The sequence below is a fragment of the Halichoerus grypus genome, chromosome 5 (genome assembly GCF_964656455.1).
Source record: "Halichoerus grypus chromosome 5, mHalGry1.hap1.1, whole genome shotgun sequence".
Lineage (NCBI taxonomy): Eukaryota > Metazoa > Chordata > Mammalia > Carnivora > Phocidae > Halichoerus > Halichoerus grypus.
This window is the reverse complement of record NC_135716.1, coordinates 104,187,170-104,203,938: the sequence shown is the minus strand read 5'-3', so window position 1 is coordinate 104,203,938 and position 16,769 is coordinate 104,187,170. Positions and strand designations below refer to the sequence as shown.

Genomic DNA, 16,769 nt, shown 5'->3' with positions numbered 1-16,769 from the left:
AAGTGAAACCATATGATAATTGACTTTCTGTACTTATTTCACTTAGCATAATCTCCTCCAGTCCCATCCATGTTGATGTAAAAGTTGGGTATTCATCCTTTCTGATGGCTGAGTAATATTCCATTGTATATATGGACCACATCTTCTTTATCCACTCATCTGTTGAAGGGCATCTCGGCTCTTTCCACAGTTTGGTTATTGCGGACATTGCTGCTATGAACACTGGGGTGCATATGGCCCTTCTTTTCACTACATTTGTGTCTTTGGGGTAAATACCCAGTAGTGCAATTGCTGGGTCATAGGGTAGCTCTATTTTTAATTTTTTGAGGCACCTCCACACTGTTTTCCAAAGTGGCTGTACCAACTTGCATTCCCACCAACAGTGTAAGAGGGTTCCCCTTTCTCCACAACCTCTCCAACATTTGTTGTTTCTTGCCCTGTCAATTTTTGCCATTCTAACTGGTGTAAGGTGGTATCTCAATGTGGTTTTGATTTGAATTTCCCTGATGGCTAATGATGATGAACATTTTTTCATGTGTCTGTTAGCCATTTGTATGTCCTCTTTGGAGAAGTGTCTGTTCATGTCTACTGCCCATTTTTGACTTGATTATTTGTTTTTTTGGGTGTTGAGTTTGAGAAATTCTTTATAGATTTTGGATACCAGCCCTTTATCTGTAGTGTCATTTGCAAATATCTTCTCCCATTCTAAACAGGGGGTGTTTTAGAGGCAAAAGTGGCTCTTATGTGGCTGCAATAACCTTGCTTTTTCACTGTCATTTCTAGATCATCGTTCTTTCCTTTACCCTGTCTCCTAGTTATACTGCGTCCTTCACCCTCCTAATGTGAGCTTCTGTTGACCTCCAGGACATGCCGCAGTACTCTCCTAAGACTTGGGCACTTAGTCACGGTTTTCCCTCTGAAGGAATGCAGTTTCTAGGTTTAGAAATGTGCAAGCAGCTGTGTCCATTCTTAGGAACTGCTGAAGTTGTAACTGAAGTAGGTGGAGATGGCTTCTTCTGGTAACCTTAGACATCTTGGCTTTTAAAATGGCTGAAGCTGAAAGTTTATTCAGCTGCCTCTTTGGTTTTGGAAACTGTATTTGGGTTTTGAAATTTTTTTTGAAAATTTTTAAGCTCTGAAAAATATTTTCAGCCTTTTCATCAGCCAAGGTCAAGCCCACTCTATTTCATTCCTTGCAGAGCAGGACCTTGCGGTGAAGATAGTTCAATACATTTTTTTCCAGAGGGGAGGGGGAACCACCCTACTAATGACTTCTATTCCATACCTTTAATGATTTTAAAGTTTCTTAGTGATCATTGTTTTAGTTCTGACATATGCAGAATTGAAGTTCCGAAAGACTAAAAGAAGGATCTCCTCAGTAATAAGTTATACTTTTTGGTTTTATGACATTTTCAGGGTGTCTTTCTTATAACTGATTTTTTTTTTTTTTTAAGATTTTATTTATTTATTTGACACAGAGAGAGCACAAGTAGGCAGAGCAGTAGGCAGAGGGAGAGGGAGAAGCTGGCTCTCCACTGAGCAGGGAGCCTGATGTGGGGCTGAATCCCAGGACCCTGGGATCATGACCTGAGCCGAAGGCAGCCGCTTACCTGACTGAGCCACCCAGGCGTCCGTTATAACTGATCTTAAGTCAGAATTTAAGTGATAGCTTTTGGTTAAAAAAGTTCTTGTTAAAATATCTATGAAGACAACTTTAAACTGAAAACATCAGCTTGAGAATTACAACTTTCTATTCTATTGATAAAACTGTAAGCTTCATGACTACTTTAGAACTGTATATTAGGCATGTCCGTTTTATTTGCATTTTCCATGGTATCAGTCTTTAACAGCCAGCTAAAGCTGTGCCTGAATAGAGAGTAAAATAAGTGAACTGGTGAACTTAGATTCCTTAGGAATTATTAGGTAAGGGATAATCCAATTTTTTTTTTTTTTTAAAGATTTTTTTATTTATTTATTTGAGAGAGAGAGAATGAGAGAGCAAGCACATGAGAGGGGGGAGGGTCAGAGGGAGAAGCAGACTCCCTGCCGAGCAGGGAGCCCGATGCGGGACTCGATCCAGGGACTCCAGGATCATGACCTGAGCCGAAGGCAGTCGCTTAACCAACTGAGCCACCCAGGCGCCCGGGATAATCCAATTTTTAAACTACAAGGTTTTCTGTTGGCATAGAAAAAGTTTTCTCTCCCATTCTCCCCTGCACTACCTTTTTAAAAATGAGTTATCATTTGGGAATTGATGAAATAGATAATCCAATTTTTTTTTTTTTTTAAAGATTTTTTTATTTATTTATTTGAGAGAGAGAGAATGAGAGAGCAAGCACATGAGAGGGGGGAGGGTCAGAGGGAGAAGCAGACTCCCTGCCGAGCAGGGAGCCCGATGCGGGACTCGATCCAGGGACTCCAGGATCATGACCTGAGCCGAAGGCAGTCGCTTAACCAACTGAGCCACCCAGGCGCCCGGGATAATCCAATTTTTAAACTACAAGGTTTTCTGTTGGCATAGAAAAAGTTTTCTCTCCCATTCTCCCCTGCACTACCTTTTTAAAAATGAGTTATCATTTGGGAATTGATGAAATAGAAAACTTATTTTTTATATTTAGTGTATGAACAAGAAGATTAAGATGGCAATTTAACATTTTATGTGTCTTTTAAACTTGCTGATATCATGTTAATTTTTTTAATACACTGTTTTGTTAGAAATAATGTTTGAAGAAAAATCTAGAACATGCTTGTTTCGTTGTGCTCTTCGGTTCCACAAAGCACAGAAGACAATCAAGCCTAAAACATGCTATCTACTCCCTGATAGAACTTTTTTTTTTTTAAGATTTTATTTATTTGACAGAGAGCGTGAGAGAGCACAAGCAGAGGGAGCAGTAGAAGGAGAGGGAGAAACAATCTCCTAGAAGGAGAGGGAGAAACAGGCTCCCCGTGGAGCAGGGAGCCCAATGTGGGGCTCGATCCCAGGACCCTGGGATCATGACCTGAGCTGAAGGCAGACGCTTAACCATCTGAGCCACCCAGGCACCCCCCCCCGATAGAACTTCTATCTTGATTTCTTTCATCTTTTCTCCTCTCCTGCCTATTTCTGTTATGCATGTTAAGTCCTGAACCCCCAGCTTCCTGCTTCACCTTTTTGTGCTCTAGCCTCTAGCCTCAAAATAGCAGTTCACTCTGATACCCAGGAAGGAACCAGAAAGCCTCCTCACATGCCCAAATGGGAGTTCCCCAAGTTTCAGGAACCTCCCCAGCCTCCATGCTCCTGATCCCTTCCTGCCTGACCGCTGACCCCACCCAGCCTCCTGTCCGCTGAAGGGTAGGGGGAGCCAGTGGGAGGAGCTCCTTACCCCTCTCCAGGGGACTAGCTAGTTTCCACCCTCTATGTTTTCCTGTCTGTAGAAGGTTTTCATCTGTCACAAGCGTCAGTTCTGCTTGCCAACTCTGCAACTTCTCCTTAGCCAGCTTTCCATTTTCTTCATCTATGTGCTTGATGCGCACCAGAACCTAACCTCCTCAGAGGCTGGAGTAAACAGCCATGGGATGGGAGGCCAACAGGGCCCTAGGTTCATTGTTTGTAATTAACCCACAAGGGTTAAGCCCTCACTGGTTGGCTGGTAGAGGGCAGAAACTGCAGCGGCAACAGCAGCTGGGCCTTCAGTGAGAGCCCACCGCGCACCAGGCGCTGTAACAGCTGCTTAACGCATCACTCCAGCCTCCTTATAAACAAGGGCTGTTCTGCGCAATTTATGGAAAAAGGAACCCAGGCCCAAGTTACTGCTCATGACTTATAATGTCGTCATATTCACTCACTGTTCACTAATTCTGAGAGGATTTAGGTTTCACATGGAAGACTAAGGCAGTTTTCAAGACTTCATTTTAAAAGGATAAAGATTAATGGTCTATGTTCAGTCAAAAACTAAAGTAGAAAGTTTCTGTGGAATTGGTAGAGAACACAAACAAACCAATAATTTTCTATAGCCATATTCCTGTGTATTTTTCTCTCTCTTTTTTTTTCACTCCTGATTTGTTTTCCTTTCCACAAAATGAATATTGATAATGAGGATATTCTAAGTCTATGGCACCAGGTTAACATTTATTTTCTTAGGAGCGCATGTGTTAAAAACAAGTCTTAACGATTTAAAAAAGTGTTGACTGAATTATGGTTTACATGACTCTCATGATATAAGACACAATGAATATTATATGGTTTTCCCTTGTTTAAGACAAGGCTTTTAAAGGCTAGGCTCCGACTCCCGGTGCCATACCAGTGGTAGAATGTTTGATGCAACTGAGCCCTGTTTTGATCTGCTAGAGTATTTGTCTTGTCTTTATGGTGTGGATAAACTGTATAGAAAACCTGGTTTGTATTCAGGGAGTAGCTGACTCACTAGGAGTCTTTGGAAATTCTTCTTTTCTCTCTGCTTTGAAGGAAATTGAGAAAGGAACATGGGAAGTTGGAAAACTTGAAGCCGTCCCCGTCAGGACAGCTGGATGAAGCAAAATGACTTTTTCTGTTAGACTGAGCTTTTATGTAAAGCTGTAGCCCCTCAGGGGAAAGATATAAGCTTGAGTAATTAACTCATGATTATGCAAAGATCCATTTACCTAGCCTCTTTGTTTTTCCTCTTTTTTTATTGCCTTGGGCTAACCTCATTTCTTATTACCATCTTCACTGTATTAGGGCTGGGGCTGAGGGAAGTGGTAGGGGTAGTAATAGGAGCCCAACTTATTTTGACCATTTTACTTTAACAACTTTGTTAGAAGAGAAAAGGAATTAAGCCAGTTTACTTGGGCAGTAGTTGTTTTTTTCTTAAGGTTAGATATACAAGAATTTTGCAGAAGAGTTCCTTAGTTATTTCAGAGACCATCTGGGTTGAGTAAATCAGATATATTTACAACAAATCATAATAATTTATTTTAATAGCCTTTAGCCTTTTATAGCATATGAAATCCTTTCTCATATATTCACATATAATCCTTACAGTGGTACCTCAGATGTAACAAGGGCTTATTAAATACTTTCAAATATTGGATGAACATATAACAATTTTGTGAGATAAGTAGACTTGGTATTTATCAATGCTTTTAAAATGAGAAAAACTGAGGTTTGGTTTTAAATCTTAGCTCAAAATCATGCAGATATTAAGTTCTGTCTTTTTTCTGCCATAAGCCTCTTTAAGGAAAGGCTGCTATTAAATGTAGTTTCCATAAATTTGAATAACAAATAAACAATTTTGAATTATAGAGCTTTAACTTGACCACAGGAAGGATTTTTTAATTTTATTATTACTATTATTATTATTATTACTATTATTATTTTTAATGAGGCAAGAAAGCTAAAACCTTTTCTGTGCTGATAAGTTTCTAGGATCTACCCAGCTTTTTATCCCATTTGAGTGGTCCCTGCTCCTCTCACCCATTCATTAATGTTATACAGAGCCCACCTATTTGAATGGTAGGAAAAAAAGCCATGCTAGAAATCACTGTAGTGTTATCCCCCACTCTGATTTTTTTTTCCCTTTCCATTAATACTCTAATTTACCTTTCATTCTTTGATACTGACCAAAAAATGCTTATTATAGCTATGTATACTTTAATGTTAAAGTTATTTTTACTTGAAAGAAGGAATTTAGTAGTAGAATTTCTGTTCATCCAACAAGCATTTATTGATCACTTACCATGTGCCAGGCACTATTTGAAGTACTAGGAATCAGCAATGAAAAAACAAAGACAAAATCCTTGTTTTGTAGAGATAACGTTATAACGGGTGAGCGTCAGCAAACACAGCAATGGAGGTGATGTAAAATGGTCAGGTTTTGGGATTGGGCTACTTTGAAAGTAAGGCAAACAGGTTTTCCTAATGGGTTGAGTGTGAGAGAAAGAAGGGTCTTTAAGTTGTAACATCGAGGATGGCATTGAGCTGTAGATGATACAAGATCACCAGGCTTGGGGGGAGGAAGTAGTGTTTTAATACTTGTCAGACGTCCAGGTAGAACTGTGAAGTAGATGGTAGGTAGGTTCCAGTGGGGAATACAAGTGTGGGAGGTGTGAGCATGTAGATGGTACTAAAAGTCTGGATACTAGATGAGATCAGCTAGGGAACAAATGGAGAAAAAGAAGGAATCTGAGGACTGAGCCTTTGCGTATTTCAGTGCTTAGTGCTCAAAGGTAGGAGGAAGAACCAGCAAAGGAGATTGAGGAAGTCTGATAATTGAGGTAAAAGGTCACCAGTGAGTATTCTCTGAAAGCCAAGTGAGAAAAACTGTTTCAGTAGGAAAGAGTGCGCACCTTTGTCCTCACTGTTAGAGTAAGTACTAAGAGGACTGACAGGTGAGTACTGGTCTGAGCAACTTGGAGGTGACCCTGACAAACACCTTTGCAAAGTGGTGGGTGGCAAAAGTTCAGTTGAAATGCGTTCAAGAGAGGGGCACCTGGGTGGCTCAGTCGTTAAGAGTCTGCCTTCGGCTCAGGTCATGATCCCAGGGTCCGGAGATCTAGTCCCACATCGGGCTCCCTGCTCGGCGGGAAGCCTGCTTCTCCCTCTCCCACGCCCCCTGCTTGTGTTCCCTGTCTCGCTGTGTCTCTCTCTGTCACATAAATAAAAAATCTTTTAAAAAAAAGAAATGCATTCAAGAGAGAATAGAGAAAAGGAGTTGTAGACAGCATATATACAACAATTGATAATATAGGAGAGCTGGGAGCAATTTTGAGAGGCAGTCCTTGAATAGCGGGTTCATCTCCAAAATTGAAGAGAGGCGTTAGAATGTAATTAAATAATCAACAGATGGTCCTACTTAAGTATTTGCTCATCGTCCGTCACAGGAATATTGAGTCCGGATCGATTTATGATTTTAGTAGCCAGTTAGGCAAGCACTTTGCTGTCTTTAGTAGAATAACAGTAGATGGGTAACCTCATTGTTCCAGATTTCACTTGGACACGGTTTGTAATCAATAGCATGGCTTTCTTCTGTAGAGGTAAATGGGGGACCTTTTTGCAATTATGAAAATACTCTAAGATAAAATTACTGGCCCTTTCTGATGAAGAATAGAGAATTATTTTCCAGAGGCAAAAAAGAAAAACAATGCTTTCCTTTTTCAAAAAAATGAGATTTTTTTTTTTCTGTTACTTTTCTGAAATGTATAGTCTGCTATTGGTTTGATTTTCTGATTTTTTTTTTTTTTTTTAAACTTTTCAGGCTGGAGTGAGACAGCTTTATGTACAGATTGACTTCGCGGCCATGTAACGAATGAAAAGAAATTATCCTTTTTGGGGGACCTAATATTTCCGGTACTGTACAATCCCAAACGTTGTACCTAGCTTTTTAGAACAGAAAAATCGTCACTACAGTTCCCCAGCGCCAAGTAGACCAGGTAGCATCAAGCAGTTTGTGCTCTGCCAGGAAGGAGCTCACGGCTAAGGGAGCAGAACTAGGAGGAGCTCTCCTGGACTTTTGGTCGTGTCTTTTGTGCTCTTCCCTCCAAACCATTTTAATTTCTGACGTTTGTAGTTTTGTCCCAGGATGTTATTTTTTGTTTGTGTACCTTTTTTTTTTTTTTCCATTTTCAAAAATGCCCTCAGCCCTAGTGGTCATCCTAGCGAGTCCGAATTCAGATGCTGGGCTTCCAGTCATCTGCACAGTCTTCACTGAAGCTGCTGGAAACCACTGCTTTCATTTCCACAAAACTAGTGTTATTAAAAAAAAAAAAAAAGAAATCATTTTATATGTAATGTCACAATGGTTGACATTCTTCAGTATAATCATATGTTTGTAAAATTGTTTGTACCTTGCAAACTTATGAACCAAACCATATTGGGTTTTCAAAGTGCCTTTGTATCAGAAAATGTATTTGCCAGCATAATAATGTACCATCAAAGGTCATGCATATGGTTTTTTTTAATGGATAATTCTATAATCTGTACGAAGTAAGACTCTTATAAGTGATGTATACAGATTGTCTTTGTGTGTACTTCCAGCCTAGGTTTAAAGATACGAAAAGTTTCCTCTTATTGCTCTGTCTCATCGAAAAATAGAAGGTGTTATTTTGCTTTTTAAATCAAATTCAATTATCACATTATTCTGTGGACTGTGTTTTCAAAACTTTGCAAATGCATCTGTTCTATAGACGATTGTTTTGACTTACTTAAAACATCTGCTAAATCCCAAATTTCTCTGAAAGCTACTGTGTCTGTGAAAACTTCCCTATGTGTCTCCTTGCTGTTTTTATGGGTTTTATTTTTATTTTTTATTTTTTTAGAGAGGTGGGGGAGAAGGGGCAGAGGGAGAGAGAGACTCTTAGGCGGGCTCCACGCCCAGCATGGAGCCCGACACCAGGCTCAATCTCACAACCCTGTGACCGTGACCTGAGCCGAAATCAAGAGTCGGATGCTTAACCCACTGAACCACCCAGGCGCCCCTATGGATTTTATTAATGAAAGGCAATGTAGAGGGAAGGCAGAAATGGTTGTGACAATGTTACTTTGTTTTTTCATTCTTCAAATGCCAAATCATACAATTTGTTTTCCGGTGCAAGCATTGCACAAATACAGTTGCTTTCAGAAACCTAAAAGCAGCATTTTATTGAGTTTAAACTATTGAAGATACAGATCAATTGTGATAAAACAGGTGTCTTAGAAGTTAATAAACAAGTTGATTTCTAGGTTTTTGTGTATTTGAAAAATAAAATTGTGATTTGAGGTGACAAGTGCTTGAACACTCAAATATTCTCTGTGTTTTTGAAGAAATATTGATCTGGATAGACATTTACCCATTGTTCTTCATTTTATCACAATGTATGTTCCCTTTTAACTTTAAAAAACTGAAAATTCTTGGGGAAAAAAACTCTGCAGGGTGGAAATGATTGTTTAGAATGTAGACCAATAATAAGCACTTTTTCACGGATGGGGCAGAAATCGCTGTTGATTTTGTCTAAGTTTTAGAGTATCTTTCTCCCTATTTCTGATCTACAATTTATGAACTAAAGTGTATTAGGTAAACTGGACTACTTTCTTAATGCTTTCCTAAAATGCTGCAGATTGCTATGAGCTGTTGACAGTCTTTTTGCAGATTAAGCAGTATTTTCAAAACATTTTTACTTACTGCCAGGCAGTTCTAAAGCTAAGAATTCCTGCAGTAGAATGTGTTTAACTAAAACAGTTGTTGAGATGTTTTAGGAGGGAAAGTATAAAAGGAAATGTCCTGATAACGTACTACTTTTTCATTATAAGTGTAAGTGACTGTTTGGAAGTTTGCATCTACTACCGAGCCTGATAGAAGCCTGGGATATTCTGTGGATTTTGGCATATTGTGGAAAATGTCAGATCTAGATGAAGGTGGGAATTTTGGATGTGTGCCTTTAAAAGCTAATATTATATGTAATTGTACTGATTGTTCACATATGGAGACAGTATTTGCACTGGCCTGTAAACTTGAGCAGTGCATTTTGAAGGTCCAGTTCTGCCTTTCATCAGGCCCTCCATTCCAAGTAAAGTTTTTGTCAAAATATGCATCATTTTAACTCTGAATACACAAGTGCATGCATATGTGTTTTTTCTTTGATAAGGCATTGAGCATACAGATTATTAGACTGATATGGAACTCTAATTTTGCACCTATTACAAGAGATTTCCAGCTCATATCATTTGGTGGGTTGGCATTAACATTTATGCTTTAATTAAATGTCCTTAAACCTGTGTGTGCAGCAGTGACAAATCAGTGTGAGAAAAAGCAATTTTGTTCTAACAAATATTCGGTCTCACCTGTGTTTCTGGCACAGACCTATTTATTGCTAAAGTAGATAATTTCACTGAGAAACACTACCTGATTGTTGTAATAGATTTGAGATGTCTCTATGGTTAACTCTTGGGGTGGGTGCGGGGGAGGGCAGGGAGTCTTTGAGTATAACTTTGCTAGTATTTTAAAAATCAAAATACTCCCTGGAGAACAAATTTGTTTCGCTCTGGGAAAGTTTACCTTGCTAAGTAAATTTCCCCAAACAGAAATATACCTATATTAGTTTTGTGTTTTAAAATCTAGATTGTATTACTCAAAGGGCTTACCATATGTGTGACTTTATTTTGCTGACTCCCTGTGCACTTTTGTGAAGGACAGTGTGTAGTTTATCTGTAGCTCTGTATTCCTCTTGTCGTCGCCAGGCGGTCTTCTGCAGAGGCATAAGGAAGTAGCAGCAGATGTTAGTGGCATCTGCCTTGTCTCCGGATGCTTCAGCGTTCTTCAAAGCCTCCGTGTAGACCCCAGTAACCAAAATACTGTGACTTGTGCACCTTTGTAAAGCAGCCCAATCAGTGACTCCAGATGCAATTGATCAGAGTTCTATAATGTTTTTACCTGCTATGGAAGAATCAATTTTATAGAGATTATTATGGTAGCATCCTCATATAATGCTGGGATTTAAGAACAAAAATACATCATTGCTCAACATAGAATTTTACATCTAAGGGACTGTCCTTAAAAGCAGTCTCGTTCTACCTCTCATTTTACAGATGAGAACACTGAAGCCCAGAAATGCTGTCATTTACTCACAGTCGCAGAGATAATTAGTGGCAAAGCCAAGACTAGAGTCCAGGTCTTCTGACTCCAAGTCAAGTTCTTTCTCCTCTACTGTGCTGCCTGCCTCTCCAGTGTAATATTTGCCTTTCTGTAAATGTGATGAAAAAGCATTTGTAAATAAAGGAAAGCTGACCTCCATTTTTGGTACATTAAGGCACTTTATAAATGGAGTTTTATTGTCTTATTTTTCATAAGTAATTATGAGGTTTAGAATATTATTTCCATACTTCCATTATGAGGTTTAGAATATTCTTTATGGAAAATATAATTTTTGTACTCTTACTTTTTTACTCTTATGAAACCAGTTCCTGATTTTTAAAATATGATGACATCTGTGCTTTGGATACTTTTAACTTGTGAATTTTTCTGTTAATTGCCCAAGGCTAAATCCAATTTAAGGATTGCTTAGTTTCTTTATTTTGTTTATATTCTGTGAGCTGGTACTTTTTAGAAACCAGGCTAATTCTCACAGGTCGTATCATTTCACTCTTGATACTTTAGTTTTCACTTACTGGGGAGCTTTTTGGATTTTTAACATTTATTCTCAGAGCCACATAAAATTGGGCATTAAATTAAATATAGAACAAAACAGGTCTTTTAATTCAATAGGGTGAAATTTTGAAGTCTTACCAGAACCCCAAATGTTAAATTGCTTACTCTCAGCATAAAAGCATTACCTTGATAAAATTAAACTTTTTTCTTTCTGTCACCATCTTCAAAACAAATTATTTTCCAGTTCACGAGAACTTTGGCAAAAAAAAGAAAAAATTTTATTTTTTGAAGAACACTCAATAAAAGTTTTATTAATGGAAGATTATTTCAAGACATGACCCACCAGAAGCCTTAGTGATCCAGATCTCTACCATCGAGATAGCCTTACATACAGTGAAAAATCATCGAAACAAGTATCTGCAGAGAAGTATAGTTATATTTAAAGGCCAAATGGATGTGAGTCTTTTTGATGAGGGCATCTTTGGTTTGTGTTTAACCATTATTTCCCAACTACAAATTATACGGAAAGGGTGGGATTCAACCTTTATTAAGTATTTCTGTGTCTTTGTGTGGCCTTTTCCATGGTGTCACATTTGAAAGCCTCACATTTCAATAAAGAAAGAAATTTTGCATGCTTTTATGACTGACAGAGCATTTTCAAATTCCCTCCCTGGGGAAGGAATTCGTAACCGTATTTTCCAGATGAGGAAGCTGTTGTGGGAGAATTTAAATGACTTGCCTGAGGGATAGCCGGTGGTAACACACTGACCTTAAATCCAGTGCTTTTTCTGATGACTGCTCTGTTTTATGTATATCATTCTACAGTGGTTTAAAGATCCAAGAAGTTGTAGCAGATTTGAACAGATTCTCTAATAAAATCAGTGAACAATTATGACAAAATTGATTATGGGGTTAATAGTTGTTACATATACATTGCTTAAACTCATTCCTTCATTCAGTGCTCTCACACTTATTTCCTACCTTTGCCATTGAATTTAAACTGTGCAGTCTAAAAAGAATAATCAGAACTCCTTTAAGTATTTTTAAAACCTTTTAAAAAAGTTTTATTGATGCTCAGAGTAAGCTGCTTAAAAAAGGGACTGACTCAGAAGAGAGTCCTTGCCAGTGTGTAAGTAAAGAGAAACTGAATTCATCCTGGCTAAGAGAGGTTAACATAATTGATGAAGGAATTATCTTCCAAGAAGTACAAATAATTTTTGCTGCTTGAGAGGGATCTGAGGATGTACATTACATTTTATAGACACCTTTTCAAGAAGAAATCTTTTTCATAATTAGTAGCAATCTATGCTTAATAAAAGTATTGAACTTTGAACTCTTCCCATGGCTTTGAAAATTTAGTATTTGCAATTCTGATGGTGTTGGAAAGTTTGTAAAAAAGAATGTCTTTGTCTCATCATCTATCCCATTATTCCCAAACTTAGTATGAACTTATATGCTCAGTAAATGTTTGGTTAACTAGTGAGTAAATATTGTAGGTTGTAGTGGATACAAAAGTAACAGTTGGGGACAGATAGAACCAGTAATTTATTATTACAGAAGACACCTCAGCTTTTCTTTGGCATTTTTGCACAAATAAGTGACTTTGTATCCACTTCGGCCATTTTTTTCTAGGAGCCCTGTGAGCTGCTTCTCGATTTTAATCCAGGAATAGTAGACAAAGAGATGCTATCCATGTTGTTGGATAGAAATTTGGCAGAACTGAGACTGTGGAAGCTGGGTCACTTGAATTTTTACATTATGTATTACCAAATGAGAAACCACATTGCCTCCTTGGTTTCTATGGAAAATTGCCATATTCATATTACTTTAAGGATCTGTGTATAACATACCTTGTTTCATTTATCTCCACATGTATAATTATCCAAAACTCTTTCAGTGGTATATCCTGAAGGTGCTTCTATAAAAACAAACACTACATGTATTCATTTAGTGATTTAAATATTCCTAGAATAGTTTTTTTTTTTTTTTCCCCCCTCTAAATACCAAATTTTAATGGCGCTTCTCTATATTTCTTATTTTTCATCTTTTAATTGCTGCTGCCACGGTAAAATTTCCCTTTACTAGTGAAAAAAAAGCTTTATTTTGAATTTTGTTTAGGTACCACATATCATGTATCAGTTAGCCTCAATGAAGATTCTGTTTTGAACTAGATGTATCCTGTCAAGAGTTTGCCAGGTAATCCCATTGCTTCCTCTAAGAGCAAAACTTCAGTGATATTTCTTCGCAAGTGATATTTTGCCCCAACACTTGTGAGTTTGATCAAGAAACAGAATGGATCTTTTATATCGGAAATACTGTGAGTTAAAAATTGCCAAATCCCTTTTCAGTATATTCCAAGCACCCCTACAACACTTTACCTCCCTGTCTTTAATGGTTTCTAAACACATGGCCAAGTTTGGATTTGGGTTTGATTCCTATATGAAGATTATGGCACCAAAACATTTCTAAACAAACGTTTGAGTACAAGGCTAGATTGGCATGTCAGATTTCAAGGACTATGTTGTAATTTGATTTGAATGTGCTAAAGTGAGCAATTATGATTTGCCTAAATATAATACAACAAATCCTTCATGTATATTTCATTTTTTTCTACTTGAAGACATTCATGTATATATTTTAACTTCAGATGTATTTAAAAATAATAAACCTTGTATCAAAGTTCTTCCAATAAAATTTGTTTCAAAATCTTCACCTGAATTGTGTCTATCAGTTTGATAAACTGAAAGGAAGATTGTGAACCTAACAATTACTGGAATCAATGCTAGAGGACTTAAGGAATGAAAGGGAAAGAATGGTGTTCAGGACCAGAAAATGGGAAAACTCACCAGAGGGAGGAGATGCTGGGAGATTGGAAAGGTCCTCCTTGTGGCACTTATCCATTATTATACCTTATAAACACATTTCACAGTATTTACTTCCAGATATTTACATTAACCCCAAATTGTTCTTTCACGTTATTCTCTATGCATGACCTCAACTTACAGGAAATAAAGACCAAAACCAACATGAGCATCTGTTATCTTTCCAAATGTTTTTTTCCCTCTAATCAGAAGCAATAAAAAAATAACTTCTCCACAAAAACCCCAGATCCCATTCATCCCACCTTCTCAAACATATTCTTCTATCAAAGCAGCCTCTTTACTATCAATCTCTGCCACACGGTAAGGGCTTTATATTTGGTGTCTCTGCTGTTGAATACCTTATATGTGGTCTGAATGTGTCCTTTCTAACCATTTCCATAGCTCCTGCTAATATGGCTTCAGTCCTCTTTATTTTGTAGAAGTTAATTAAAGGCCCTTAGTGCCTTACTTCTTGTCACATCCATGGCAGAACTACTAACATCTCAAAATCAACAAAGAGAAAATTATTTTTTCCCACTCAAATAGCTTCTCAACTACCAATTTCTGTCAGAATCCCTTACATAATTCTTGGAAATCTAAACATTGCCTTTGTCCCCTTCGTTTCCTAAATTCCCTATTGCAAAGTCCTTCCCTTCATTCCTTCGAAATCTTTTACATTCACCTTTTGCATTCCCACTGCCTTATTCCTGGATGTCATTGATGACTGCACGCAGTCACTATGTGGAACTATCTAGCTTCCCATGCCTGGCTTGAGCCACCTCCATGGCACCCCCTCCCCCAACCATCAGCACAAACAATTCTGGCCTTAGGCAGGAAGTACAAGGAATTTCTGCTGAATCAGACTTTTGCCCAGGCACTCTGAAAACATTTCCTCTATCTTGGCTTCCTGATTATCTTCTGCTGGCCTTTCTGCACACTGGACTTTGACCTGCTAGATCTAGAGCACCTGCCAGGGACTACCTGCCTTTCCTGTGTTCTCTAGAATTAGCTTCTGGCCTAAGGAACTCTACAGTGGCCCATCACCAGTCCCCTCAGAGCAGCCTCTTCTGTTTACAGTCTGGTTTAAGCAAGTGATGTATTATAATACTTCACTACCTAATCTTTATCTAGAGTTTTGTTTCCTTCCCCAAAGAAGCCACCCTATGTTGTACTGACAGACTAGGTAAGCTTCTCAGTTTTCACTTGCAGTCCTCCAGCTCAGGAATCTGGAACGGCTCCATAATGCTCATCAAATACAAATTCCCCTGAACAACTTTAGAAACTCGTAATGTTTTTCCTCTCCTCCTTATCCAATCTCATTACCTACAGTATGACAATAAACTTATCATTACTCTAGACCACAGAAAGAGCAGACAGGGAGAGACCAACTGGTCCAATAGATGCAGACAGAATGACAGCAATTTAGCATTTTCCATTCTGTAAAAAGGAAGGAAGGAAATGAAAAAAAAACGAAAACAGCATTTCAGTGGGATTCCAGTTCATTCAAACAATCTATTAGCTCATCCAGCCCTATTTCCAGGTTTAAAAAACAAAACAAAACAAAAAACTCTACCATAAGGTAGGCTTAGCACATGCTACTAACATTTAAATGTACATTTCAACTTTATATGCTAAATTCCCATAACCAAGAGAAGTAATAAAGGTAACAGTAAGATAATACTCAAATGCTTTGAGTCTGGCACACTTTAGGCAATCAAAATTTATTGGAAAAAATGGATGAATTTAATATGAAGTTTAATTCCTCCTTGGAAAATGGTTCTGTATGCATTGTTAAACTGCATTCTTTTTATAAGACAGCCACTGCTAAAACAAAAAATACAAAAACAAAAGCATTCAAAGAGTATCTCCTGAATGTAGGCAGATAATAGTATTTTAAATGGGTGACATTGTATAAACATGAAATTCAGATTCACATCTAATCATACAACAGTTTCACAGCAATTAAAACCCTAACATTTGGCTTGGACTTTTGAAAATATCATACCACTTCCAAAATGATAAGTAAAATAATATCTGTCTGATGAGCCATGACTGTTTTCCCACGATAGGCATTAAGTTAGATCAAACTGTTGTTCAACTTTACAGGGGTTATCTGTCCTGTATGTGTCTCATACTACTTCCCCTTGAGCAATAATTTGTACACAGGCCATAGATTTCTACAGAACTTCAAAACAAGACAAAGTTACTACATTTGTAGTTCTATTAGTTGGAGCAAAGACTTCCCCCCAAGCAATTCTGCAGTGGTGGCCAAAAACTATGGAAACCCACAAGAGCTACATACAAGAGGAAGAAATTTTTCTCTGTTTAGTGGAGCTATGGTTTCAAAAGGGTAGAACAAGCCCCTCTGCTTTTTTTCTTTCTGTCCCTCCACATGGGTCAGGATGTAGGCTCAATCATGAAGATATGAGACAGAGCAACTGTGTAGAGTAACAAGAACCCCAAGTTTATGGCCAGAGGACTGAAAAGGGGAGCCTAGGGAACCAGGAAGCAGCAGAGAGATCATGGAATGGGAGGGGCAAAGGAAAGCAACCTCATGAAGTTGTTTATGAACCCTCAAGTCACTAATGTTTGGGTCTGATCCTACTCAGCATACCAAAACATCTTCAGAACTAAACTAGCCAATCAGCTAGGTCCCAGACTGTCTAGGTCCCCTATGAGGGGCACAACCTGAAATAGATCCAAAGAAAACTGCAATCCTTGAAAACTGAATGGACACAGCCCACAGAAGGTAGATTAGTAATTACATTCTGAACCTAACCAGGTTGACTGCCTATTGGAACAAATAGATTGCCATTCTCCATAGAATCTGAAC

At 38.1% G+C, this 16,769-nt stretch overlaps 1 protein-coding gene across 4 annotated transcripts in view; it reads left to right on the top strand.

Moving 5' to 3' along the window:
- SLC30A7 (solute carrier family 30 member 7) overlaps positions 1 to 13,787 on the top strand; it is a 93,626-nt gene extending 79,839 nt beyond the window's left edge. Inside the window, exons 11-12 of one of the 4 annotated variants that reach the window (XR_013448016.1) lie at positions 7,212 to 9,346; positions 10,517 to 13,787. Coding sequence is in view for 3 of the 4 variants with exons in the window: in XM_078072681.1 (XP_077928807.1) it covers positions 7,212 to 7,259 (48 nt within the window). In the remaining variant the exon portion in view is untranslated. Of the gene's footprint in view, positions 1 to 7,211 lie in introns of all 4 variants that reach the window. The other 3 variants (XM_078072681.1, XM_078072679.1, XM_078072678.1) reach the window with 3 other exon arrangements.
- Positions 13,788 to 16,769: the final 2,982 nt, after the last annotated feature.